Consider the following 27,131-nt stretch of genomic DNA (forward strand, 5'->3'; position numbering starts at 1 on the left):
TTCAGAAATCTGTTGGATATGACCCAGGTGCTACCTCTCATGTGAATCTTCTAGAATTTGTTTGTACCAGATTCTTATTTTTAACATCAATGGTCATTAAGATAACTATAAGTTTCACAAGTTTCTTTGCTTACCATGTTTTCTTTGTTGGATTTATTTCTTTGGCTGTAGTATATCCTTGAATAATTCTTTCAGAAAAGGTCTGTAGGTAGCAAACTTTCTAAATTTTTCTCTTCATGGTTGAAAGTGTGCTTGTTGCTTCCTCCCACTTGAATGCTACTTTGGCTGGATATAGGATTCTAGGTTCAAAACTATTTTACCTTACAAGTTAGAAGTTATTTTTTGTTGTTGTCTTTCAGTCAGCATAATGAATGAGAAATTTGCTGTGTTTTGATTCTCATTCCTTACTTGATAGCCTACTTTTCCTCTTTAAAAGCTTTGAAGATTCTTTTCTCATCCCTTTTGTTCTGAAATTTTGCCACAGTCCAAATAGATGTCTTTTTTATTCATCCTGTTTGGTACTCATTTGGCCCTTTTCAGTTGAAAAATTTGAATTTCCTATATGAGATATTTTCTTTTTTATTTCTTTGTTTATATCCTTTCTTTACTCTCTGTCCTTTCCTATTGGAACTCCTATTAGAGAGGTGTTGGAACTTCTGAATTGATCATCTGTGCTATAAGTATGCTCTTATTTTTCAGCTTTTTTTTTCACATTGCATTTTTAAGAGAATATATCAGGTTGACCATTCAGCTTTCTAGGAGTGTTCATAGTTTAATTCAGCTTACCTGTGTAGTATTTTTAGAATTCAAGATTTCTTGAGGGCTCCTTTTTCCTGGATATCACTTACTTTCAGGTGTAGTGAGTTCAAGATCTCTTTGGGCAGCTAGAGAGTCAGGATTGGAGCCGATGAGAAGCACAGAAATCGGAGAGATTTCAGCCCAGACTTGGAATTTGAGCTAAGAAAGAAGGAAAGAGAAGAAAGGAAGGATAGACATTGGGAAAATTATCCCCTTTTTCATGTTTGATTCCCATGGTCTAGGAACAAGATTTCTCATCTGGAGTCCAAGGATGGCTTCAAGTTCCCATGCAGTTGAAAGCAAACCTGGAGGTACATATGCATATGTTCATTTTTCTGGGGAGAGGGAGCCAGGGATTCTCCTCCCCCCAAATGGCTAAGAACCACTGATTGGACAATGTCTAGCATATGGTAGCAACTCAGATACACCTCTTGTATCAACATGTTACAGAATGGAGAGAGTAAAAACACCTGTGCTAAAGAGGAAACTATGTGGAAAGGGGCAGTTAAGAAGCAGATCTGTATGGTAAATCAGGAGAAGCTCAGTTTGCTCAGAGATGAAGATATAGTCTAGGGGAAAACAAAGTTGAAGAAGTAAACTAGCATGAAACTATGAAAAGCTCTGATTGCCCCTGAGCTATTTGTAGTTTATTCTGATGCAATGAAGAACTGAGGAGCTTTTTTGGCCAGGGAATGACGTAGATTAAATTTCAGATAAGTTTCCTAGCGGTGTGTAAGGCTAGCCACATCAGGAAGCAGGAAGACCATTTGTATAGTGGATTATTGGTTACGTTTACTGGTGGGCTTGAGTTGAGTCCACATTGAGGTCTGTCATGGAGGTGCCTAGGTTTACTGGATGGTTTACCAGGAGGGCTGTTCTATATCAAATACCATCTGTCCTGAAATTGCTCTGAGTGCAAACTGACTCTAAATTAGCTCCTCTTCTGCAGCCAGCTGTTACAAAATATAAATAAAAGAAACAAGGTCCCACTACAAAATTGTGACTCTTGCGCCTTCTGTCCAATAAAACTCCTGAGGTCAACCTAGCAATGAGCAGTTTTACAAATCAGAGGTGCTCGGTAAATGTGTGCCCTGGACACTAACACAGTACTGCCCTCCCATGGTGAAAATTCCCCATAATCTGTGGGAAACAAAGACAAAAGTATTCACTGGGGTAGGAAGTCAGGAGGAAACGTCAGGCTTCAACCAGAACTGACAACCTGCTTTGCACCTGAGCGCTCTCCTAACAGCTCCTTCTTGTTCCAATGTCTGAGATTCTTCTCCCCAGCCAGACTGAAGCCCATTGAGGACAGGGACCTAGTTTATACCTCACTCAACAACAATCATCTTGTACCTGTGTTTCAGGTATTATGCAACCTTACTTTACAACTTGTGGGCTATCTCCTTGCCAAACTTGAACACTTCTATCTTGGAAATTCTTTTTTTTTAATTAAATTTATTGGGGTGACAATTGTTAGTAAAATTACATAGATTTCAGGTGTACAATTCTGTATTACATCATCTATAAATCCCATTGTATGTTCATCACCCAGAGTAAGTTCTTCCATCACCATATATTCGATCCCCCTTACCCTCACCTCCCCCCCCACCCCCGGAAATTCTTAACAATGAGTGCTTCTCAAACTCAGTCACCGAGTTTTAAAGACTCTTGTGCCGGGACTCAATTCCAGATATTCAGAGTGAGAGCCCTGGAGATCCCAGGGCATTTAGAAGCAGCTTGCCAGGGGAGGCCACACAAAGCAGATACCACCCCACCACCTCAGGGACCCTGCCTTATCAGCTGTGCTTTCTGTCCTTTCTTGACGTTTCCCTCAGCTGGTCCCATCTTAAACAAACACTGAAATCTAAACCCTTCTTTAACTCTTTGTTCCTTTCCCCTCCCTACCAAGCTCCTTGAACCAGTAACTGACTGTCAGTGTCTCTGCCTTCTTGCTGCCTGTTCATTATTAGACCCAGCACATGCCAACACTTCTGGCAAGTGTCTTCTAAATGTCATCAGTGATGACTAGTTAAACCTCATGAGCACTTAAAATTCCTTAGCTTGACCCAGCATTTGACTCTTTCATCCCTTGGACTCAAAGGCACCATTTTCTCTTAGTTTTTCTCCGAAATTCTAATAGCAACCTCTGCTTTGGGGGCTCCTTTCATGCGGCCCCTCTCCCATGATACAGTCTTCCAGGGGTTACATATGTGTCTTTATGATGAAATCTTCCTAGCTTCTGTCTCTGGCCTTTATCTCTCTCCTGGTTCCCAAACTGTGTACCCGACACTAACCAGCTATGTCCCCAGATGTGCCATGGGCACTGCAATATGTCTCAAATCTGCTATAGGTTTTCTGGTAATGCCTCTGGGGTTCTATCTCCTTTTCCATCCTTCTATGATCCCTGCCTCAGTTCACTCCTTCACTGCCTCTTGCCTGGACTGCTGTAATTCTCTCTTAACTGGTCTCCCTGCTTCCAGTCTCTCCGAAAACAAATTCATCCATCTAAAATAGATTTTCTAAAGCAAATCTAATCAGGTCACTACTGTGCTTAAAGAATTCTTCCATGGTTCCCTATCACCTTCTAGAAAAAGCCTATAGTACAGAGTAGACAGGGTTTTGGGCATTGCCCCAATCGCCTTGCCCTCCATTCCCCTACAGGTCTCTGGACCAATCAGGCCCAGTCACTTCCGGATCCCAATCCTGATCCTGGAAATGATGAAAGTAATATGAATACCTGCATACCGTGCACCTAGAGTCAATAAGGCAAAAACATTAGCATTATCCTTAACTCCTCACTTACAAACGTTATATTCTATTCATTAACAATTCGTTTAGGTTCTTTCTTCAGACATATCCAGAATGCAATACTCCTCACCACCCCCTCTGCAATGCTCTGATCCAAGCCAGCATCTCTGACAGTGATCTTTAGCTTCCTCAAGGCTCCCTGCGTCCTCCTTGCTCTCTACAGTCTATTCTCACCCAGCAGAGGGCTCCTGTTAACTCATAAGTCAGACTATGTCATTCCCCTGTTCAAAACTCCTGAATGGCTCCCATCTGCTTCAGAGAAGCTGATGTCCTCCTCACAGTGACTGTCGTGCGCCATTTGTCATGCAGGGAGGCCTGCGGGGTCTCTGGTCCCGCTCCCCGCAAGAGAACGCAGGATATGGTGAGGCCAAAAAGGAACACCCATGGAGCCATAGGTAGGGGAATCATACCACTGTATTCTCACTGGCGGCTGGGTTGGAGAAACAGGAAACAGGAGCCACACAATTCTCAACCCTCACTGCGCCGCTTGCAGGCTCAGCCACCATCTTCTTGCTAGCCCCCATTTTTCTGCTAGCATAGCCACGGCAGTTATATTAGTGGCCAATGGCTCACTGGTTACAGCTGATGGCCAACTATCCACAGCTGATGGCCATGCAATCACAGTTGATGGCCATTTATTACCTGAGCCAGCACCTATTTATGTGAGGCCGAGAGCCTGGAAACTGCTTTCTGGGGCTCTGCCCCCACAGTGACACACGAAGTTTGCTTTGTATGCTACCATCACCTCCATGTTCCAGTCTTTATTAGCTGCTGTTCTTGCTCTCCCTCACTCCGCTCTAGCCACAATGAACTCTCTGTAGTTTTTCAAACCGGCCAGGCACAGACCATCTCAGGACTTTTGCATTTTCTCCCGCCCCCTTCTGCCTCCTCCCCACACTCGGTTCAAGCTGTTGTTTCTCAGTCTAGTTGTGTAGGACACAGCTCTCTTGGTGATGCTGGTATTATGAGCCTTGCCCTCCCCTGGGCTGAGGCATTTGGTCGCCGGTCATCCATTGGCCCCTCACGGCAGCTTTCGCCAGCTACCAGCCACTCATGATGGCTGCCGGCCACTCACGCCGGCCACTGGCTGCTGATGGCAGCACATGGTAGCCCACGGCAGCACACAGCAGCCCATGCCGACCTCTGGCTGCTCATGGCAGCCCAGCTCCAGGGAGAGCCTTGTTCACAATCTTAGCTCTAGAGGGCGCAGCTCACTGGCCCATGTGGGAATCAAACTGGCCCGCCCACATTTTCTTTCCTCTGCCTGGAATGCCCCTCAAACTCTACCTGGTATCTATGGACAGAACTCACTCCCTCACCTCCTTAGATAGAATCCAGTCACCTTCTCAATGAAACCTTCACTCTCCTAATTAAAATTGCAAATTACTCTGCTTCCTGCCCCAACTCTCTAACCCTCTTTCCGGGTTTATTTTTCTCCGTAGCAGTAATCACCACTTGATACACTATGCGTTTCCCACTTACTTATTTTTGTTACAGTCTGTAAGCTCCACAAGGACAGGGACCCATGTGCTGTGCTACCAGCTGTGCTTCCAGCACTTGGATGGGCGCCTGACACACAGCAGAGCGCAATCGACTTCTGTTGAGTGAATGGAGGAATGGGAGCACAGAGAAGGAAACATTTAAGTCTGGAAATACTTCTTGGAGGAGTAAATCCAACCGTTGGCACATCCAAACTCCGCCCAGACAGCGTCACGGCCTGTCAAGCTCCCTCAAGCCACGCCCGTCGGGGCGGGGCCGCGGCAGGAAGCTGCCCTCCAGGCGGAAGCCAGGCAGGACAGTCTAGGCAGGACAGTCTAGGCCCGCCTCCCGACCTGTCCCGGGGTCCGGCCCCGCCCACGAGAAAGTGGGTGAAAGGTCAGCGGCGCCGGCGCTGCGACTTGGGCAGTGGAGCTACGCGGCGGCGAACATACAGGTACACTCACGGACACAGCGACCATGGCAGACCAGGCGAAGCCCATCAGCCCACTGAAGAACCTGCTGGCCGGCGGCTTTGGCGGCATGTGCCTCGTGTTCGTTGGGCATCCGCTGGACACCGTCAAGGTGCGAGGAGGCTGGGGGGGATGAGGCCCGTGCGGGGCGCAGAAAGCAGGTTCTCCCTCGAGGCGCGGCTCCGGACAGAAAGGGGGCCCTGGGAGCTTGCGTGAGAACTTTAGAGGCTCGCCCTTTCTCCCGTTTTGGGGTTTGCGGGCGCTGTTCCTCGCCCGCAGAGAGCTGAATCGTGCAGAGGGAGCAGCCTCTCACAGTGCAGCAAGGGCTCTGATTTAAAGCTCTGTCCCGGAGCCTCTCCTGACCTTGCGCCACTTTGGAGATGGGAAAGAAAAAGCGCCTCCCCAAAACTCTGACTTCAACAAACCCTAACATTACCAGCAAGGTTGAAACAGGTCACCTGTAAAGCCCGCCTCAGGAAGAGAGCTAAAGACAGAGGCACGGTTATTCTAGAGATGTCTTTTGACACATGCCTCTGGGGCCAGAGTGCCTCTTTACCATCTTCTTTGCACCTTTCCCTGCCGGAGAGGGGCTTGGCTATCTTCAGCCTGTCATCCTATGTTAGCCTGAGTGGTCTCCTGTGGGAAGCGATGGTGTCCTCAGTGACTAAGCACCTGCCAAGGAAAGGCAGTGACCGACTTTGCCCAGTACCAGGCTGACCCTCACCACTCCCAGGTGAGGACCCCGTGGTCAAACTGAGGCTCTGGAAAGAAGGAAACTCCTCAGGGCTTGTTCCCTGGTCTTCCTCACATCACAGCCTGCCTGAACTCCTCTCTGCAGCACTTTCAGCCAGGCCTTGCCTTAGGTTAAAGTCCACACCCTGTGACTTAGCTAGCATTTAAAGCTTCATCCTAGTTTTCTCACCCTATTTCTGGATACACTGTTGGAGAAAATTGACAGATCAAGGCCATTGTGGTCCTGTGGGGAGCAGACATGAATCTCATAGTGAGGGAAGCCTGTGTAGGGATCTTATTAGAACGTCAGATCAGGTTTCCTCCACAGCAAAATAGCTTTGGGGCACTTCCTCTTTGCCTGTTTGGGCAACAAGCTCTTTGCTGCCTTACATCTAGGAGAGGAGCTGGGCTCATTCCTAGCAAGACCGGGATTAATGGAACCAGTCTGGTTAGGGCATTGTGAAACATGAAATCAGATATTTATTCAGCTGATGATATATGCTGAGTTAGTGTATTAGTGCTTCCCGGACAGTGGTTATTCTAAGCAGCACTGTCAAGTAAGGGGAAAGAGTTGTCTGGTCTCTTTTCCTACTTAAAAAAAAAAAAGTTTCAGGTATACAACATCATAATTCAACATCTGTATACACTACAAAGTGCTCACCCCCAAAAATCTAGTTACTATCCATCACCATGCAATTGACCCCCTTTACTTCTCCCCCTTGCCCCAACTCCCTTTTCCTCTGGTAAACACCAATCTGTTCTCTGTATCTATGAGTTTGTTTTGGTTATTTGTTTTGTTTTGTTTTGTTTTTAGATTCCACATCTGAGTGAAATCATATGGTATCTATTTCTGACTTCACTTAGCATTATGCCCTCAAGGTCCATCCATGTTATTGCAAATGGCAAGATTTTATTCTTTTTTTATGGCTGAGTAGTCTATTATATACAGAGGATGCCAAAAAAAAAAAAAGTATACACATTTTAAGAAAGGAAAAGTGTATCAAAATTGTAATACTCAATATATGCTGAGAACAAAAGATGAATACAAGTCACGTTTGACTTCTGCAATTACAAGAGGTGCTCAAAGTGATTACCATCAGCATCCAGACACTTCTGATTACAGCGAACTACTGCTTGAGCAACGTTGAACAAAGTGCCCACTTGTATACATCTATATACAAAGTGCCCACTTGTATACATCTATATACATATATCACATCTTTATCCATTCATCCATTGATGGATACTTAGGTTGTTTACAGATCTTGGTTATTGTAAATAATGCTGCAATGAATGTAGGGGTGCATATATCTTTTTGAATTCATGTTTTCATATTCTTTGGATGTATACCCAGAAGTGAAATTGCTGAATCTTATGGTAATTCTATTCTCACATTTTTGAGGCATCTCCCCCCTGTTTTCCACGGTGGCTGCACCAGTGTGCAATCCCGCAATAGTGTGCAAGCGTTCCCTTGTCTGCATATCCTCACCAGCACTTGTTATTTCTTGTCTTTTGATAAGAGCCATTCTAACAGATATGAGGTAATTTTTCTTGGTGATTTTGATTTTCATTTCCCTAATAATTAGTGATGATGAACATCTTTTCTTGTGCCTGTGGGCCATCTGTAGGTCTTTGGAAAGATGTCTATTCAGATCCTTTGTCCATCTTTTAATCGGGTTGTTTTTTTGTTGTTGAGTTGTATGAGTTCTTTATATATTTTGGATTTGAACCCCTTACGGGATCTATGATTTATAAATATCTTCTCCCTTTCAGTGGGTTGCTTTTTTGTTTTGATGCTGGTTTCCTTTGTTGTGCAGAAGCTTTTTACTTTGATTTAGTCCCATTTGTTTATTTTTGCTTTAGTTTCCTTGCCTTTGGAATCAGATCCACCAAAACATCCCTCCCTATGACCCGTGTCAAGCAGCTTACTGCCTATGTTCTAGGAATTTTATAGTTTCAGGTATTATGTTCCAGTCTTTAATTAGTTTTGAGTTAATTTTTGCATATGATGTAAGATCGTGGTCTAGTTTTATTCTTTTGCATGTGGCTGTACAGTTTTCCCAAAACAATTTATTGCAGTGACTGTCCGTTCTTAATTGTATGTTCTTGGCTCCTACATTGTAAGTTAATTGTTTTTATATGTGTGGGCTTATTCCTGGGCTCTCAATTCTCTTCCATCTGTCTGAGTGTCTGCTTTTATTGCAATATGGTTCCAGCTTTCCTGGGACTCCGGCTTGCTGACTGCAGATCTTGCGCTTTGCCTGCCTCTGTAATTGTGTGGAACCAGTTCCTTATAACAAATATAAATAAATAAGTAAATCAATCTCCATATCCTGTTGGTTCTGTGTCTTTGGAGAATCCTGACCAATGCAATACCCAAGAGAATTGAAAACAGATGTCCCCATAAAAACCTGTACACAAATGTTTATAGCCCCATTATTCCTAATAATCAAAAAGTGGAAAAAATGCAGATGTCCAGTATCAGATGAAAAGATAAACAAATGTAGTACAACGGAATGTTATTCACCAATAAAAAGGAATGAAGGACTCATACAGTCTACAACATAGATGAACTTTCAAAACATTATGCTAAGTAAAAGAAGCCAGGTGTGAAAGACCACATATTGTATGATTTCATTTATATTAAATACACAGAATAGGCAAATCCATAAAGATAGAAAGTAATTTAATGATTGCCAGGGACTGAGAGGAGATTGGAAGGGGAGTGACTACAAATGGATGTGGTGTTTCTTTTTGGGGTGATGAAATTTATTGTAATGAAGGTTGCACAACTGTGAATATACTAAAAACCGTTGAACTATGTATACTTTAGTGAATTTTATGATATGTGAATTCTATCTTAATAAAGCTGTTTGAAAAAACAATACTGGACCAAAGATAAACATGTTGGCTGGGACTGCCCTCATCTGAAAGACTGGCTTCCAATGGGGTTCATTCATATGCTGGCAAGTTGGTGCTGGCTGTTATCAGGTCTTCTTTCTTCTGCACATGGCCTCTCCAGGCTGCTTGAGTGTCCTGATGACATGGTGGCTGCCTTTCCCCAAAGCAAATAACCTGAGATGGAAACAGGCAGAAGCTGACCTTTTATCATCTTGAAAAAATCACATAGCATCAATACCACCACATTCTATTTAATAGAAGTGAGTCACTGAGTCTGGCCCACATTCAAGAGGTGGGAAATTAGGACTTCCCTTTTGAATGGGAAGAGTGTCAAAGAATTAGTGGACATAATTGAAAACCACCATACTGGGTACGGATGGGTGAGGACGTGGCCTAGGAGAAGACTCAGACCCAGAGAGAAAGAAATGAAGATTCTGGAAGCATCTTGAAGGACTACTCCAGTAGACTTGGTCCTCATGTGATAAAAGCAGGAAGAGCAGCGGGAAGTAGCCAGAGGTGATGCCAGGGTTTCAGATCCTGAGAAAGAGGGTAGTTAGGCGGCTCTGGCACACATGGGACATTCATAGGAGGCTGAGATTCTGGAGGTGATTTCAGTAGGGAGAGCTTCTCCAGGCAGTTGGCAATGTAGCCCTAAAGGTGGGGAGAGAAAATCTGGAGATGGCCCAGTGTTAGTCATCGCTGAACAGCAGCCGAAGCCCTGGAATCTGGGTTTTCTGAAAGGAATGGTGGACCGGAGGAGTAGGGTGCTAAGCCTTGGACAATGCCTGGAGTAGAAAAGGAGACAAAGGAAGTACTAAGAGGGGAGGTTTAAAAGAGAGACAGTTTGAAGCATTGGCTACACCAAAAGATCAAGAAGGACGAGGACCAAGAAAAGTAGGGTTAAATCCACCTCACTCCAAAATGCGTTTGTTGATCACCTAACCAACATGCCACTACGGATGGGAGCGGGTGGTGGCTTGAGCTAAGCTTTGCATCGGCTAGTGACTGGCGTGTCACTGGACCTCACTAGACCCAGTCTCCTCATCTGTAAATTGGGAATACCTATCCCATGGGGCATAGGGGATCCATTAGATGAGAAATAAATATTGAAAGTAAGTGGATGAGGCAACCAGAGGAAGCATTGCTCTCTAAAAGCCTGCTACTAATGACTTGGGAGTGCAGGGTTTGAATAAATTGAAGGAAAGAGAAGTCTGAATCCAGCAGGGTAAGTGAGTGCTGAAGACGTACTCGGGTGTGGCTTTTCTCTGTTCTGTTTGGCCGACAGTTAGGCCATTGCTACCCACAGGCAGTTTTGATTTTGGGAGATGACTGTATTTTAACTTCTGATTTCAGGTCCGACTGCAGACGCAGCCCGCGAGTTTGCCTGGACAGCCTCCCATGTATTCTGGGACCTTTGACTGTTTCCGGAAGACTCTTGTTAGAGAGGTATGATACTCGGTGCTGGGCATTTCTCTTACTCAGAGGAATACATTCACAGGGTGCATCCGTTACTCCCTCGCGGGGACAGTTCTGCCCCACAGCAGCGGCTCTCTCACCATGCCATCCTATGCCCTCCGATTGTCATCGTTCTGGAGTCTTTGCTTGTTCCAGCTTCTGTTTTATAGATGACTGAAGCTGATAAAATGATTCTCTCCTTTGGAAGGCAGAGTTTAGACCACAGGGAATTACTGAGGAATATTTGGAGACTCAAAATGGAAGAAAAGGCAAATCTGGATCAATCAATTTGACAGAGATTGGTGGCGGAAGTTCCCATAAAGTCTGAGGAATAGTGAGAGAGGCCAGAAGAGTCTTCAAACCCCTAGACAAGGACACTAAATTGGTTTGGAGCTACCAGATTACATACTAATTTTTCAGATAGCTCCTGGAGTGAAAACATGGGATTTTTAAAAAGTTTTAATTACTAGTGACATTTATTACTCCATTAGCACATGTGTGAAAAGCCCTTGTTAAGCACTTTTTCTTTGCTTCCTAAAATAAGTCATATGAATAAATGCCTTATTAAATACATAGTCTTTATTAAATATACAGAAACTGAGAAGCAGGTGTCACTCAGATATGCTGATGCTGATAGGCTCAGCCTTGGGGGAGAAGTTGTTTCCCAGGGTTCCTGCAGGACCCAAGCGTCCGAGGAAGGTTTTGCACCCACGAGTGAAATGGTGCTGCCTTTTCCTCCATAAGGAGCTCCTTCTTTTGTCTGTTCCTCCCTGGACAGAGTCTCATCAGTGTCCGAGGAAGGCTTTAGGCTTCAGGTCAGCTCAGAGTCCTCTGCCCTTCTGGAAGAGAGGAAGGTTTACATGTCCCTGCCTCAACAAACATTATTGAGCACTGTTTAGTGTCTGGACAATGTGCGGGGTGCTGGGGACCTAGTAAGAATGGCTTGTGTAAACCCAACTCCCTGCAGAGTTGCTCACTAGGCTTCCTTAGTCCATATCTGTGCGTGCCCCTAGTTTCTACTATGCCAGACTTAGCTCTGCTTTCCGGAGCTGCCAGACAGAGGTCTTGGTTGTACTCCATGGAACTGGGTGGGCCAGCGCTGTGAAGAAAGGCTAGACGTGTTGTTCAAAGGCGTGGCCTTGGCCCCTAGGGACCCCAGCATCCTTCTGAGTCAGGTGGGAAGCTGTGAGAGGGGCTTTGGAAGGACTTTGTCCCTTGCTGCCTTTGTAGACCCCCCTCAGAACCTTCTTTGTCCTATTCAGCCTTTCCTGTGCACTGCCTCTGCACTTTATCTTGGGGGAGCTGCTTATAGCCTGTAGTAGTGTGTGACTTTTGCAGCATCCAAGAGGAGTGCTGACAAGTACAGCTGTGTCCCTTTAGCTCTGCAAAGTAGATTGGTTGTAAATGCCTGGGGTCTGCAGTGCAGCCGTTTCTCCAACCTGGGCCTGGATCTCCCAGTGTGCAGTCGCACTGTTCACTCCTGCTGCTCTCTCTGTAAGGAGCAGCTTTCACTTTTTTGTATTTGTTTTTAAAGTTATTCCTTTGTTTGTATTAAAGTGATACAAACACTTAGTTTGTTACCGAAAGGCTTGTAACAAAGTAGCAAAGCGATCTCTTCCCACGCCCCACTCCCCATGCTCCAAGGGCGACTACTTTGAGCTTTCAGTGTTGATGCTGTTTCTACAGAGCTACATAATACATGTTTACTACTATATTTTATACATTTTTATATGTTTTAGCTTCCTTTTTGTGGTAGATGATTTTAACTCTTACGTTACTTATCCCCTCTTTCAGCCCTGCCTATATAATTTTATCACACTTTGTGATTGAATCCAATTCACTGTTTTCATGATTACCACTTCATGTATGTTTCTCTCTGTTTACTAAGTCATGTACTGTGATGTGCGTTTCATTTCTTGGGCAACTTTTTGTTTTTCTTGAGGTTGGGTTAATAATTATGTCAATTTCTGTTACTTGTGTTTCTTGGAACCGTCTCTGTCATCCTGTACCCATTCTGCTCTGTAGAATACTTTTCTGTTTGGTTTTCCACACTGCCTAAACAGTAATAATCTGTGCTTCCAATGTATGTTGTTTCGCTTTGTTTTTCTTGGAAACATGCCTCCAGGAGACCCCCTCCTCCTACTCCCCTATGGACTGGCCCGAGGCACCCAGTACCATCCTGGAAATCCCCTTCACCCCCCTTGGGCCGAATCTTTCCTCTCCCAGGTCCCAGCCCTTCCTCTCCCTTGGTTTACTAAACTTGTTTGGCTGGGATATCTTTCTGTCTTACTGTTGTTTTATTGCCGCTACATAGTTGCTTTCGTTACTAAACTGTACTAGTGAAAATTGATGTGCAGTCTTACCATTGTTTCTAATGATACAAATCCCATGTTTTAATACTTGGAAAAATACAAAAATTCCTTAATCGCCTGTAATCTCACCCCAAGGAAGTCAGATCACACTGTACATCCTGTTTTGTAGCCTGCTTTTTGGTTTTCCTTTTTTCATTTAATAGTCTCTTTTCATGTTACAATGTGACTTTATGGCTATGTGATAGTCCATCCATGGAATTCCCGTAATTTGTCTCATTTATCTCCTATTTGGGAACTTTTAGATTCATTCCAAAATTTTGGCCTCTGATAAATGCCTGAGATGTCTTGTTTTTTTAGGTCTCTGAGTATTTCCTTAGAATAAATTTCTAGACTGAGAATTTCCTGATAGCAGGGTATACTACATATTGCCAGATGTTCTTCCAGAATGGAAGCTGTTTTCTATTTTCTCCAGCAGTATATAAGAGGACAACTATTTCTGATAAATGTGGTAGTTTTCATCCTTTTAAAAGCTCTCCTTGCTTGGCGGGGAGGTGAAGGAAGGAAGCCTCTGGTGAGTAGACACACGCTGCTTCTCTTTTTCAGCGGTGTAAAGGGTGGTAGTGTTTGTAAACAGCTTCTGCTTCTGTGATTCCTTACAGGGCATCTTCGGGCTGTATCGGGGCATGGCTGCCCCCATCATTGGGGTCACCCCCATGTTTGCTGTGTGCTTCTTTGGGTTTGGTTTGGGGAAGAAACTGCAACAGAAACACCCAGAGGATGTGCTCAGGTGAGGACTTACAGGCTTGGGCACTTGATGCTCCCCGCATGGTGTGGTATGGGTTGGAGGAAAGGCAGTGGCTGTCCTCCTGGGTTCCGAGGCTGGCTCCTGGGACTCCGCATGAGGGAGCTACTGGAATTTCTTTTGCCCTGTGAACCGAAAAGGGAAAAAGCCCCTCACCCTTTACCAGGTTGTCATCATTCCTCCTGTGAGGTAGTATCGCTTACTGGGGATATTAGTATTCCCAGCCCTGAAGGTGTTGAGAGGTCTGAATGCTACACTGCATGTCAGGTGCCCAGAGCAGTACCTGCTGCTGCAGTAATGACAGTGGCAGCCATGTTTTCCATCACCTAGTTGGGAAAAGGGAGATTCCCACTTTTCTTTCCCTTCATTTTTCTAACATGATTGTAATCATTACAGATATTTGTTTCTCTGTTAAAGAGAAATAAATTAGTGTCTTTCCTTTCAATAAACTTTAAGAAGTTGGATTTGGCTATGACGAGGCAGGTGAGTGAGAATTACAGCTCAGGATTGACATAGTAGTAGTTAATGAAAACAGACTGCTTGGGATGCAGGGGAATTCTGAGTGGAAACGGGGTGTTAAGGGCTCTCAGTCTGAGCTGTGCAAGGTGACCTTTGGGAGGGACTGCAGGTAGCACAGGACACACACAGGCTGCTCAGGTGTGGGATCCAGGAACTCAGGGGAGGTAGCCCACAGTGCCAGGTGGTTGTTTTCTGTCACTACTTCAGGCCACAGCAGGCTGAGGAAGGGTCTAGGATGTACATAGAGATGTTTGCAATGGGACACTCTATTTCTGGTGTCCTTGTGACCCTCCGAAGGTGCCCAGCTTCTGTGAACAGCCACACGTGGCCCCAAATGTGGGTGTGTGTAGGGTCCTTTGAAGCTGTGTTTGACTATTGGCAGTCCGAATGTCCCATGGGTCATGCCTGTCTGGGTACCATCCCTGTTTGGCCCTTTCTCAGCATCTTCTAGCACATTCCTTACAACTGGCCTGGCTGCCCCTCAGCTTGTGGAGGTGGCCACAGCTGTTCCCCCGGCCTTGATGCTGTCCTATCCTGCTTGAACCTTGGCTTAAAATGTTCTCTGGCCCTTGGTGATCCTGAGGTGTGATTGGAGGGGAGCTGGGGTCGACAGCATTCCAGATCCTGGGTTAGAGGCTTTTTTCCATAACAACCCTGAATTTTACAGATGGGGAAGCAAGGCTCAGAGAGGCCTGGAAACGTGGCCATAGCCATTGTCCATGCAGGCTCAGGGAAGGAAACCATATCTCACCGTAAAGCTTCTCCCAGGGGTGAGGCCATCAGAGTGAGAAGATGGGCCTCGTTTGGCTCTTGGCACTAAGACCCCTGCTCTGGGAAGTTTGACATCAGAATATAGTACCCGGAACTTGGCTTTGTGTGAAATATGATTCATTTGTGCTGGGCTTAGCCCAGACCAAGTGTTTATTTTTCTTACAAAGTCATCCTCTGCTGGAATTGCCTGTCCTGGGTGGGTAGTCACAGGTGCTTGCCTCCGGTTTTTGTTTTCAATACAGCTACCCCCAACTATTTGCAGCTGGGATGTTATCTGGCGTATTCACCACAGGAATCATGACCCCTGGAGAACGGATCAAGTGCTTGTTACAGGTTAGGGTGTGAGCTGGGGTGGGGGATGTGATGTGAGGGGGGACGGCTAGCTCTTGCCATTCAGTGTATAATTTTGTGTGAATGTTTATGTCCCTTCACCCTTTATAAAGGCTTCAGGTCGGGTGTGCAAAACCCTTTCAGGGTTTTCAGGATTATGGAAGCAATCATAGTAGAATCAAGAACGGACCCATCAAAATGTCACATCTGTGCTGTGTCAATCCATACACAGCCACTCTTATTAGCATCTACTTCAGGTGAAAGGGAAGCTGCTCTTGCCCAACATCTGCTCTCTGTACCTACTGCCCTCAGACTTAGTGACCTTAGAGCTCCTGGCCTGTTGGTAGGCAAAGGGTAAGCGGGCTGCCTGGCTTACCACACAGTATTCCTTTTAAAAAAGGAATGTTACCACATTTTTCTTCAAATGGCTGAAGTAATGTAACACACAATTAATTCCTGTTAGAAAATTTCGATTGTGCAGAGAAGCACAAAGGAAAAAAATTATTTGTATTTATTACCAATGATACTGCTGAGGTAACCACTGTTATGTTGTGTGTGAATTCTTCTAGTCTTTCTGGTAAATATGTATGTTAAGAAATGTTATCTTTGAAATAAAATTGAGTTAGTTTTGTAACGAACTTTTTTCACTTGACATAATATTTTTCTATTATTTTTTTCAAGCATCATTTTCTGCATCTTATTTCATTACATGGCTGTTATTTACCCAATCTGCCCTTATCTGGGGGTATGACAAATTATATGCCATAGCGAACATCTTTGTAAATAAGATTTTGTACACATGCCTGATTACTTTCTTAGGATGAATGTCTAGAGTTGGAATTAGTATGTTTAAAGCGGTATACTTTTTAAGGTTTTTAATACACATTACTAAATGGCCCTTCTACAAAGGCCTATCACTTTCTATTCCTGTCATTAGTATACAAGAGTGCCCATTTCCAGCAGACTCTGCAGCATCTAATTTACAATCTCTGCCAGTCGGCTAGGTGAAAAATTTGTATTGTTTTCATTTTTTATGCTTTTAATTGGTGGTGAGGTTAATTATTTTGATGAATATTAGTTGCTTGTATTTTTCCTTTGTGACATGCCTGTTTGTGTTCTTTGCTCATTTTTTTTTCTAAATTGATTTATAAAACCCTTGGACATATTAAGGTTATTAATTATTCATATGCAGCAAGTCTTTTCATGGTTTACATCTGTTATTCAATTTTGTGTATTTTTTAAATTAAACTTTTTATTTTGAGATAATTATAGATTCAGATATAGTTGTAAGAAATAATACAAAGGGGAAAAAAGGAAAGAAATAATACAAAGAGATCCCATGTAATGTTTACCCACTTTTCCTACAGTGGTAACATCTTGTAAAACTATAGTACAATATCACACCAGGATGTTGACACTGATACTATCAAAATATGGAATATTTCCATCAGGCCGAGGATCCCTTTTATAGCCACATCCACTTCCCTTCCCCCCTCCAGTCCTTAACCACCCCAGCAACCATTCATCTGTATTCCATATCTATAATTTTGAAATTTCAAGAATGTTATGTCAGTGGAATCATACAGTATGTAAACTTTTCAGATTGGCTTTTTAAACTCAACATAATTTTCTGGAGATTCATTCATATTGTCACACGTACGAATAGCTCATTCCTTTTAAGTAGTTCCTGGTGTGGATATACTGCAATATGTTTAACTTTTCATCCATTGAAGGACACGTGGGTTGTTTCCAATTTGGGGCTATTATAAATAAAGATGCTGTAAACATTCATGGATAGAGATTTTCCTGAGAAAATAAGTCCTCGTTTCTCTGGGATAAATGCCCAGGAGTATGGTTGCTGAGTCATGTAGTAGTTGCATGTTTAGTTTTTAAAGAAACTACCAAACTGTTTTTAGAGTGGCTGTACCATTTTACATTCTTCCAGCAGTGAGCAATGTCTGAGTGATCCAGTTTCTCTGCATTCTCATCACCATTTGGTGTCACTACTTTTAATTTTAGCTATTCTGCTAGGTGAATAGTGATATCTCCTTTTAATTTGTATTTCCCTAATAGTTGAAGATGTTGAACTTTTTTTCGTGTGCTTATTGGCTATCTGTATATCCTATTTGGTGAAATGTCTGTTCATGTTTTTTGCCCATTTTCTAATTGGATTATTTGGGGTTTTTTTATTGTTGAGTTTTGGGAGTTCATTATTCTAGATAATAGTGCTCTGTTAGATATGTGGTTAGCAAATATTTTTCTCCCAGTCTATAGTTTGTCTTTTCATCCTCTTAATAGAGTCTCTGGAGCAAACATTTTTAATTTTGATGAATTTCAGTTTATTAATTTTTCTTTTGTGGATTGGGCTTTGGGTGTTTAGGGCATTTAGGGTCTAAGAACTCTTTACCTAGCCTGAGATCTTAAAGATTTTCCCCCCTATTTTTTTCCTCAAAGCTTTGTTCATAGTTTCACCTTTTACATTTAAATATGTGACCCAATCATGAGTTAATTTTTGCATAATGTGTAAGAATTAGGTCAGAGTCCTATTTTTCTTTCTTTTCCTTATAGATGTCCAATTATACCAGTACCATTTGTGGAAAAGACTTATCTTCCACTGAATTGTGTTTGCACCTTTGTTAAAAATCAGCTGAGCATATTTGTGTGAGTCTATTTCTGGGTTCTCTATGTTCTTTCGTTGATGTATATATGTCTATCCCTCCACTAATACTACACAGTCTTGTTTAGGATAGCCATAAATTAGTCTTGAAATTGAGTAGCCTGATCCCTTCCACTTTATTATTATTTTTTTTAAATGTTCTAGCTATTCTAATTCCTTTGCATTTCCATATAAATTTTAGGATAATTTATAAAATTGAGAAAAATCTTGCTGAGATTTTGATAGAAATATGTTAAACCTATCGGGCAATTTAGGCAGAATTGACACTTATTATTTTGAGTCTATCAATCCATGGACATGATATGTCTCTCCATTTATTTAGAACTTTAATCCCCCCTCCCATTTATAAAGATGTTTAATAACAGCATTATTTTCTATTAAAGAAATACAAAGTTCAAATGCCCAACAATAATTATGTTTAACACTTGGTCTACATATGAATACAGATAATGGCTGCTAAGTAGATACTGGATTTGAAATTTTCACATATAATTGTGAGTTTGTCTGTTTCTCCTTTTAATTCTCCCAGTTTTGCTTCACATAGTTTGCAGCTGTTTTGTTTCATGTATATACATTTAGTATTGCTGTGTCTTCCTGATGGAATGGGCCTTTTATCACTATGTAATGTCCCTAATATTATCATTATGTAATAGCCCATATTTTTGCTTAACGTATTCTTTCTTCCTACCTGACGTTCCAGCGTTTCTTCTTTTATTGTTTTCTTTCTATTTAGAGAACTTATTTTAGCCATTCTTTTCGGGTAGGTCTGCTGGTGACAAATTCTCTTAGGTTTCCTTTATCTGAGAATGCCTGATTTCCCCCCTTTATTCCTGAAGGATATTTTCGCAGGCCATAGGATTCTGGGTTGACAGTTCTTTTCTTTCAGCCCCCGAAAGATGTTATGCCATTTTCTTCTGCCCTGCCTGGGTTTTGCTGTCATTCTAATTGTTTTTTTCTATAGGTAAGATCCCTGTAGAAGTCTACTCTTAAAAATTTTTCTTTTTATCTTTAGTTTTCAGAAGCTTATTTGTGATGTGTCTTGGCATGGGTTTATTCTGTTTAGTGTTCACTCAGCTTTTTTTTTTAAGATTTTATTGGGGAAGGAGAACAGGACTTTATAGGGGAACAGTGTGTACTTCCAGGATTGTTTCCAAGTCAAGTTGTTGTCCTTTCAATCTTAGTTGCAGGGGGCGCAGCCCACCATCCCTTGTGGGAGTTGAACAGGCCACCTTGTTGTTGAGAGGACGCGCTCCTACCAACTGAGCCATCCGGGAGCTCAGCGGCAGTTCAGCTTAACGATAGTTGAGGAATCAAACCGGCATCTTGTTTGTGGTTGGGAGCCCACTGGCCCATATGGGAATCAAACCGGCAGCCATCGGCTTTAGGAGCACAGAACTCCAACCGCCAGAGCCACCTGGCCGGCCCCTCACTCAGCTTCTTGAGTCTATGTTTATGTTTTGCTCAATTTTTGAAGTTTTCAACAGTTATTTCTTTGAGTACTTTTTTAGTCCCTCCTTTTCTCCTCTCCTTCTGGGACTCCAAGGACACAAATATTAGATTTTTTTGTTACAGTCCCACAGGTCCTTGAGGTTCTGTTCAATTCATTTCAGTCTATTTTCTTTCTGTGGTTCATATTGGGTGTTTTCCATTGCTCTGTTCTAGTTCACTGATTTTTTTCTTCTTTTCTCTTTATTCTGCTGTTGAGCGAGCCATCCGCTGAGGTTTTTATTTTGGTTGTATTTTTCAGTTCTAAAATTTTCATTTGTTTCATCTTTATATCTTCTCTTTTTGTGCTGAGACTTTATTTCTTTGCTTTGGCTTTGTATTTTTTTCAATCTGTTTCAGGCATATTTATACTTGCATATTGAAGGATTTTTACCATGGCGGCTTAAATATCTTTGTCAGACATCTCTTCACATCTCTTGTCATCTTGGTGTTGGCATCTATTGCTTGTCTTTTTTCTTTCAATTTGGGATCTTCCTGATTTGGGGTATGATGAAGGATTTTCAACTGAAACCTGGATAATTGCATATTATGTTGAGACTCTGGCTTTTACTTTCTGTTTTAGCTGGCTTTTTCTGACACCACTCCAGCAGGGAAGGGCAAGATGCTGCCTCGTTACTGCCACGTAGAGGTAGAAGTCTTGGTTCCTCATTCAGCCTCTATTGACACCTGAGGGTAGGGCACTTCTTTTTACTGGTGGGTGGGTATGGGAGTTCAGTGTCTCTACTGACACCACAGGATGGGAGGACTCTGATCACTGGCCATAAGGGACGAAAGTCCTAGTTCCCTACTTGGCCTTCTCTCACTCCACCCTGGCAGCATGGTAGGTGCCTTATTACAGCCCTGAAAGGGTAGAAGTTGGGCTCCACACTTGGTCCTTGCTGGCGTGGATGGGGGTAAGGCCACAGTTTTTCCTGTGGTGTTTGGCTGTAATCGAGTGTTTATTGTCTAAAGGTTTTCTGTCTTTCTAGGCTGTCCGTTTTCTGGTCATCTGTCTAGAGAATACAGGCTGTTGAGGATTCTTTTTTGTCTGTGTCTGTTGACATTTCTGGACTGCCAGTTTCTTCAGCTCCAAGTCTGAGATATATCAAAAAGAAAATCCCAGGAACTCGCCACCATGTATGTCATTCCTCAAGTCCCAAGGTCCCTCACGAGTCTGCCTTCTGTTCTCCAAACTTTCGGAGTCTTCTTATGTTTGTTTAAAAAATAATGTCTAGTATTTTTGTTGTACTTAGCAGGAGGAATAGAGAAAAGTACTTCCCTACAAGAAAAGGAAGTCTGTTTATTGATTTTGACTGCGGGAATGTCTGTTTTCAGTAGCCTTGTCCCTCAGTCTTTTCCCTCGTGGATTCTTCTTTCTGCTTTATGCCTGAAGTCCTTTTCTGCTCCTAAATGAGAGTCCGTATTCATACGCTTGTCTTACACGCCTCTGCTCTGCTAAGTGACTATTTTATACCTCTCCTCTCTTCTCAAACCCCCATCCTCAGTGGATGACCTGGCTTCCTACTTCACTCAGAACACGAAACTGCCAGAAGAAGACTTCACCAGACGCCCTCCATCACTTCTACGCACCACTGGAAGCTGCTGTTACATCCGTGGCTGCCCAACTTGTTTCCAACAAGGACGGCCCATGCTTCTGCCTGACCCCACCTCCTATTTGTGTCCTGGACCCCATCCCATCCTGTCTTGCCCACCCACAGACTCGCTTCAACAATTTTTCTGTCTTTCTCTTTCAATATCAGTTTTTGTTCTGCGCTGGATTGTCCTCACCAGCAACAGAAGCATAAACATTCTTGTATTTTCACCTTAAAAACACAAACTTCTCTCTATTCTACTTCCCATATCAATTTCTATGCTTCATGTCTTTGTACCCCCTTACATCAAAACTCTGTGAAAAAGTTTTTTTTTCTCTTGTCATTGTCTCTATTCCTCTTCTCTAATTGCTAAACCCACTTCAGTCTGGTTTTTGCCTCACAACTCCAACAAAAGTACTTTTGTCAAGGTCACCAGTGACCTTTATACTAAGCCCGATATTCAGTTCTTGGTCCTCATCTTTCTTTCTTTTTTTTTTTTTTTTAAGATTTTATTGGGGAAGGGGAACAGGACTATTCCTAATAGTTTAAACACACTGTTTATTAGAAAACACTGTGTACTTCCAGGACTTTTTTCCAAGTCAAGTTGTTGTTCTTTCAATCTTAGTTGTGGAGGGTGCCATTCAGGTTCAAGTTGTTGTGTTTTCAGTCTTAGTTGTGGAGGGCGCAGCTCAGCTCCAGGTCCAGTTGCCGTTTTTTTTCTAGTTGCAGGGGGCACAGCCCACCATCCCTTGTGGGAGTCGAACCGGCAACCTTGTGGTTGAGAGGATGCACTCCAACCAACTGAGCCATCCAGGAGCTCAGTGGCAGCTCAGCTCAAGGTGCCGTGTTCAATCTTAGTTGCAGGGGGCACTGCCCACCATCCCGTGCAGGAGTTGAGGAATCGAACTGGCAACCTTGTGGTTGAGAGGATGCGCTCCAACCAACTGAGCCATCTGGGAGGCAGCTCAGCTCAAGGTGCCATGTTCAATACCGGTCCTCATCTTTCTTGATCCATCAATAGAATTTGACTCAGTTGATCCCCTCCTCTCCTTTGAAGAGCTGTCTTCTCATGGCCTCTGTCTTCATTTTCCTCCTGCCTGCTTGGCTGCTCCTCTGACTCTGTTGATTCACCGTCATCTTCTTGATCTTTCAATGTTAATGTGTACAGGGCTCCGTCCTATTACACTGATTTTCTTGATGATTTTTCTCTTCTTGTATCATGACTTAGACACCATCTATATGCTGATGATTCTCCAGTGTTTATCGCCAACTCAGACTTTTCCTGAACTCCAGACTAGTTTATCCAACATTTCCATATGGATGCTCATAGGCACCTCAAAGTCACCATGTGCTAAACTGAACTGGTGTTCCCCAATACTGCCTTGGCCTGCAACCTTCTGCAGCTCAGTTGGTAGCAATGCTATTCTTCTAGTTGCTCAGCCCTAAAACCTACATTCCTCTCTTTCTCCTACTGTACATAGCCCATCTGTTGAACACTTAAGTTGACTTTCAATATATCCCAAATCTATTCCTTCTCATCAACTCCATTGCACCCACATCGCTCCAGGTCACCTTCCTCACTGGCCAGGACCACTGTGAGGACATCCTCACTTGTTTCCCTGCATACAACCTATACCGTACATGACAGTGAGAAGACGACTGTCAGTTCTATACCCGAGCCTCTTTGGCTCCCCATGTCACTGGGTCCTCTGGTCACATGGTCCTCCCTGCTGTTCCTCACACTACCAGGTTCCCACGTGCCTGGATCATTTGGGGAAGTTATACCAAAAAAAGCCATTGGTACTCAATTGACATTGTCTTAAATTTATCATTTTTAGAAAAATTGACATCTTTCTGATTGGAAACTTTTCCTAATCAGCATTATGACTCTCTGCATATCTACCTCTTCTTTTATGTCCCTTGGGGATGTTTTAGAGTTTTATATATGTAAATCCTATTGCTTGATGCACATATATTTTATTGCTATTTTGAATGGGATTCTTTTCCATTATTTTTTGACTGGTTAATGCTGGTATGTAAGAAAAATTATTGGACTTATATTTTTATTTTGTAAGTGTTTCTCCTTGGAGCTGTCAACACTGAACTCTTTTTCCCACTTTAATTGCTCTTTGGTTGATGCCCTCTGTGTTGTGAGTTCCTTTTGGCTCTGTACCTGTTGTGGATCCTGCACGAGGCTGTGTCTGAGATCATATCTGTGATTACCTCTGCCTTCCCTCAGGTTCTTGGCTCTTAGGCCCTGGGTCGCTGAGGCTGGGATGGGGGTCTCTCCTTGGCCCTCTCCTGGCTCTGCCCAGGACCTCTATCCAGGCACTTAGACCTCTGAATGCAATTTCCAGTTCACCTTTTCTTAACCAAGCATCCTGATCAGTTAGGGCTTGGAATGAAGTTGGTGCTCAATGGATATTTGTTGAAACAGAGTAAGTGAATGACTGAAGCATTTGTCTCCTCCTTTCTAGACCTTCAACTAGCTTTAGTGGGAATGCTCTTGTATTTGGGAGAGTTCCTCAGCTTACTCTCCAATTGCTCTGTTGAATTATTTTTTCTAGTCACTGTATATTTTGTGATATTTTCACCTCGTCTTATTCCATAGTGACTTCCACCAGTGTTATATGTTCCACATAACTAATCGATTTGACAGTCAAATCTTTCATTGGTCTAATGCATAATGACCACTTCTATACTCACTTTGTCATCTTCTGTAACCCGCCGAGTCTGTTGATTTTGATGCTCTTGCTGGCTTGCTGACTCTTCCCTCCCTCCCAGATCCAGGCTTCTTCAGGGGAAACCAAATACAATGGTACCTTGGACTGTGCAAAGAAGCTGTACCAGGAATCTGGCATCCGAGGCATCTACAAGGGGACGGTCCTCACCCTCATGCGAGGTAAACTTTGAGGCCCTCCACCTGAGGTCACCCTGGGAGGCTTACCTGAGATGGACTTGCTATGGATGGTCTTACCTGGATCGCCAGATTAGCCTTGGCACCATATGTGCCACAGCTCTGACAAGGCTGGCGCCGTGTATCCTGGTTTTAGGCAGTCTCACCTCTGTCCATCAGAGACACAAATGAAGATGGGGGGAACCTTCCATTTTTCTAGTAGACTGGCCCTCAAGGATAGAAGTCATGACAGTGGCAGTTGGAGGGGAGTGGCAAGTCGGTAGAAATTGTGGCTGGAGGGATGAGTGGGAAGAAAGAGTGACTTAGGAACAGTGGGGCTCTCTCTGGTTTCTAGAGGCATGTCCTGCTGGGGTGGCAGTAGGAGAAGCAGAGACGGCCCCACCCTTGTCCTGAGATGGCAGCTTAGAGAAAGGCCAGATACTTGCTGTGGTTATAGCTGCTCGGAGTGGGCATGTCAGTGGGACCATTCCGGAGGGACTTTGGAGATGAAATGATGGCATGTGTGTTCGCACTCACACCAGTGCTTGCCCCAGGGCAGCATCTGGTCACTGCAAAGTGGTTACTGCAAGTGGGAAGTGATGCCGAGGAACTTCTCAGGAAACCTGGAGGGATCCAGTGCCAAGCGTGGCTCTGTTAAGTTCAAGAAATCTGTGAGTATTTTATATCATTTAATTTACCTCTTTCTTACGATTAATAGATGTTCCAGCCAGTGGGATGTATTTCATGACATACGAGTGGCTGAAAAATATCCTCACTCCAGAGGGAAAGAGGTGAGGAGAACAGAAGAACTTAGAAGTCATGGGTAGGTTGCCCTTTCCTGGGAGTGGGTCTGGAGGCAGAAGTGGGACTGGCTGCTGGCTCCATGTCCCCTTTCCTCTTGTTGCTGCTGAGGCCCAGCTGACATCTCTTACTCTGTGCCTCATCCAACGGAGCAAGCATTTGAAACAAGTGCAGGAACCCTCCTCCAAGGAGTGGCAGCTGCCATGTCACAGGATCCCTGGCCTTGGGCTTTCTCCTTCTCTGTAACTGCCCTGTCTGCCACTGGAGAGATGGTCTGAAGGCCACCCTCACAGCCTTTGTCTGCCTGTGGTTGGTGTTCTGCAGTGTCAGTGAGCTCAGCGTGCCTCGGATTCTGGTGGCTGGGGGCGTCGCAGGGATCTTCAACTGGGCTGTGGCAATCCCCCCAGACGTGCTGAAGTCCCGCTTCCAGACTGGTTAGTGGAGGGTAGTGGGGTGGGTGGGGGTGGAGTAGGTCCAGGAACTGGCTGCCCCTGGGGTGCGGAGCTCGTAGGGCCCAAGGGGTACTCACTCTCCACAGCGCACCCACAGCGTCTGTCTGCCCAGCGTCTCCCTTGCAGTCATTTGTGTTCTAGGAACCTAGACTCCTTTTCATGTCGGCCTAAACACAAAATCAGTGAGACAAGAAGTCAAATCAATTCTCCGTTTCCCACATGAGCAGAACCAGGATTCATTCCCTCGGCACCAGTAATCCAGCCATTTGTGTCTTTGTCCCAAGGTGAATTGTGTTGTCTGTGGACTGGTCCCAGATGACTCACAGTATGTCCTCTCCCTGGTGCTGTGACCCTGCAGGAAGATTTGACTACAAGATTGTGCTCATGTGTGTCTCCGTGGTCAGGTCAGGAAGCTTCCTGAAGCCTTAACAGTTGGTTCTGCCCACAGCACCTCCTGGGAAATATCCTAATGGTTTCAAAGATGTGCTGAGAGAGCTGATCCGGGATGAAGGCATCACATCCTTGTACAAGGGCTTCAACGCAGTAATGATCCGCGCTTTCCCAGCCAACGCGGTGAGTGGCTTGCAGGGGCTGTTCTTTTTCCCTTCGGGGTTCAGAGCAGGGTGCAGATGGGCTGACTTTTTCTTGCTCCTGGGATTCGATGTGGGGGGGCTCAGTTTACCCAAAACTCCACCCTCAGCCAGAGCCTCTTAATTTTCTCCCTGTCCTCCTGAAACTGTCAGGAAGATTTGCCTTTGCGATTCTCTGAGGTGAGGGGCCATGATTTTCTGACCTGGCTATCAGAAGTGGGCAGTTGTGAGACATACATTTTCTTCCCCTCTTGGGAATGAGAAAGCACAGCTTGATTCCCTGACCTGGGGTGGGAGTGAGGTCTCAGAGGGGTCTGGTCCTGTTGGGCCAGCCAAGCACGGTGCTGGCTTCTCTGAATAGTCACAACCCCTGCTGCCTTTTCTCTTCTTCCAACCCCTTGTCAGGCCTGTTTCCTTGGCTTTGAAGTTGCCATGAAGTTCCTTAATTGGGCCGCCCCCAACTTGTGAGGCTGAAGGCTGCTCAAGGCTCTGGATGCTGGAAGCTGTTACCGAAGAGGAGCAGTGGGCAGGACTAGGTCATCCGGCAGGGTGAAGGGAGGGGGATAGTGGGATCAGAGCTCTGTGCATGGACTTGTTGAGACCGTGTTTGCCTTAATGACACCCTCTACCTGGTATAACTTGATGTGCTGTTTTGAAACTTGAATTCACTCTTGTCAATGTAAGGGATCTCAGAGGGAGATGGACTAACTAGCTCCCAGACCAGATACCACTTGTGGCTAGAGTATGTCGACTGGTTGACTACTATCCCTACTGCACCCAAAATACTCATCTTGAAAGAGGAACTCTCAACCTATCCCTGGATGCACTATGCAGGTTTTCAACCAGCTGACCAGGAGCTGGGGTCCTCTTTGATCCCTAGCCAGGAACACCCACCAGACTTCCAGGGTACTAGCCTATCCTGGCCTGCACGTGGGCATGTGGCCTTGAGACCCACGTCTGTCTGTCAGATGGACTGAGCAACTGTAGGCACAGATAGCCTGAAAACAGTAGGGTTGATTTTTCCTTTTTTAGGCATACAAATAATTAAAATGGAAACTAGAGTGGCCTAATTTCCCAGGAGACAGTGGAGAGCTTTCCCTCCTACACAGTGAGGAGAGAGTTTTGAATCAACAATCCCAGTCTGCTGGGATAAGTGAGAAAGCCCAGGCAGGGAATAGAAGGCTCTTTTTGCATGCTCTTTTCTCATGAGACCCCCCCCCCCCCATATTAACAGGAAACAATAAATACATTTTTAATTTTT

General features: G+C 44.2%; 1 protein-coding gene across 1 annotated transcript; it reads left to right on the plus strand.

Moving 5' to 3' along the window:
• Positions 1-5,428: 5,428 nt before the first annotated feature.
• On the plus strand, positions 5,429-27,131 carry SLC25A20 (solute carrier family 25 member 20). Its single transcript, XM_019723916.2, has 9 exons — positions 5,429-5,667; positions 10,542-10,634; positions 13,615-13,742; positions 15,290-15,380; positions 23,916-24,033; positions 24,746-24,818; positions 25,153-25,262; positions 25,729-25,853; positions 26,276-27,131. Exons 1-9 carry the CDS (start codon positions 5,563-5,565, stop codon positions 26,336-26,338), a joined length of 906 nt encoding a protein of 301 aa, XP_019579475.2. The 5' UTR covers positions 5,429-5,562; the 3' UTR covers positions 26,339-27,131.

The sequence above is a fragment of the Rhinolophus sinicus genome, linkage group LG10 (assembly GCF_036562045.2).
Source record: "Rhinolophus sinicus isolate RSC01 linkage group LG10, ASM3656204v1, whole genome shotgun sequence".
Taxonomy (NCBI): domain Eukaryota; kingdom Metazoa; phylum Chordata; class Mammalia; order Chiroptera; family Rhinolophidae; genus Rhinolophus; species Rhinolophus sinicus.

Excerpts from the sequence above, each read along its gene's own strand:
- SLC25A20 (XM_019723916.2), top strand. The coding sequence starts at position 5,563 with ATGGCAGACCAGGCGAAGCCCATCAGCCCACTGAAGAACCTGCTGGCC. Across the intron at positions 5,668-10,541 it reads ATCCGCTGGACACCGTCAAG|GTCCGACTGCAGACGCAGCC; the intron begins GTGCGAGGAGGC and ends TTCTGATTTCAG. Across the intron at positions 13,743-15,289 it reads CACCCAGAGGATGTGCTCAG|CTACCCCCAACTATTTGCAG; the intron begins GTGAGGACTTAC and ends TTTTCAATACAG.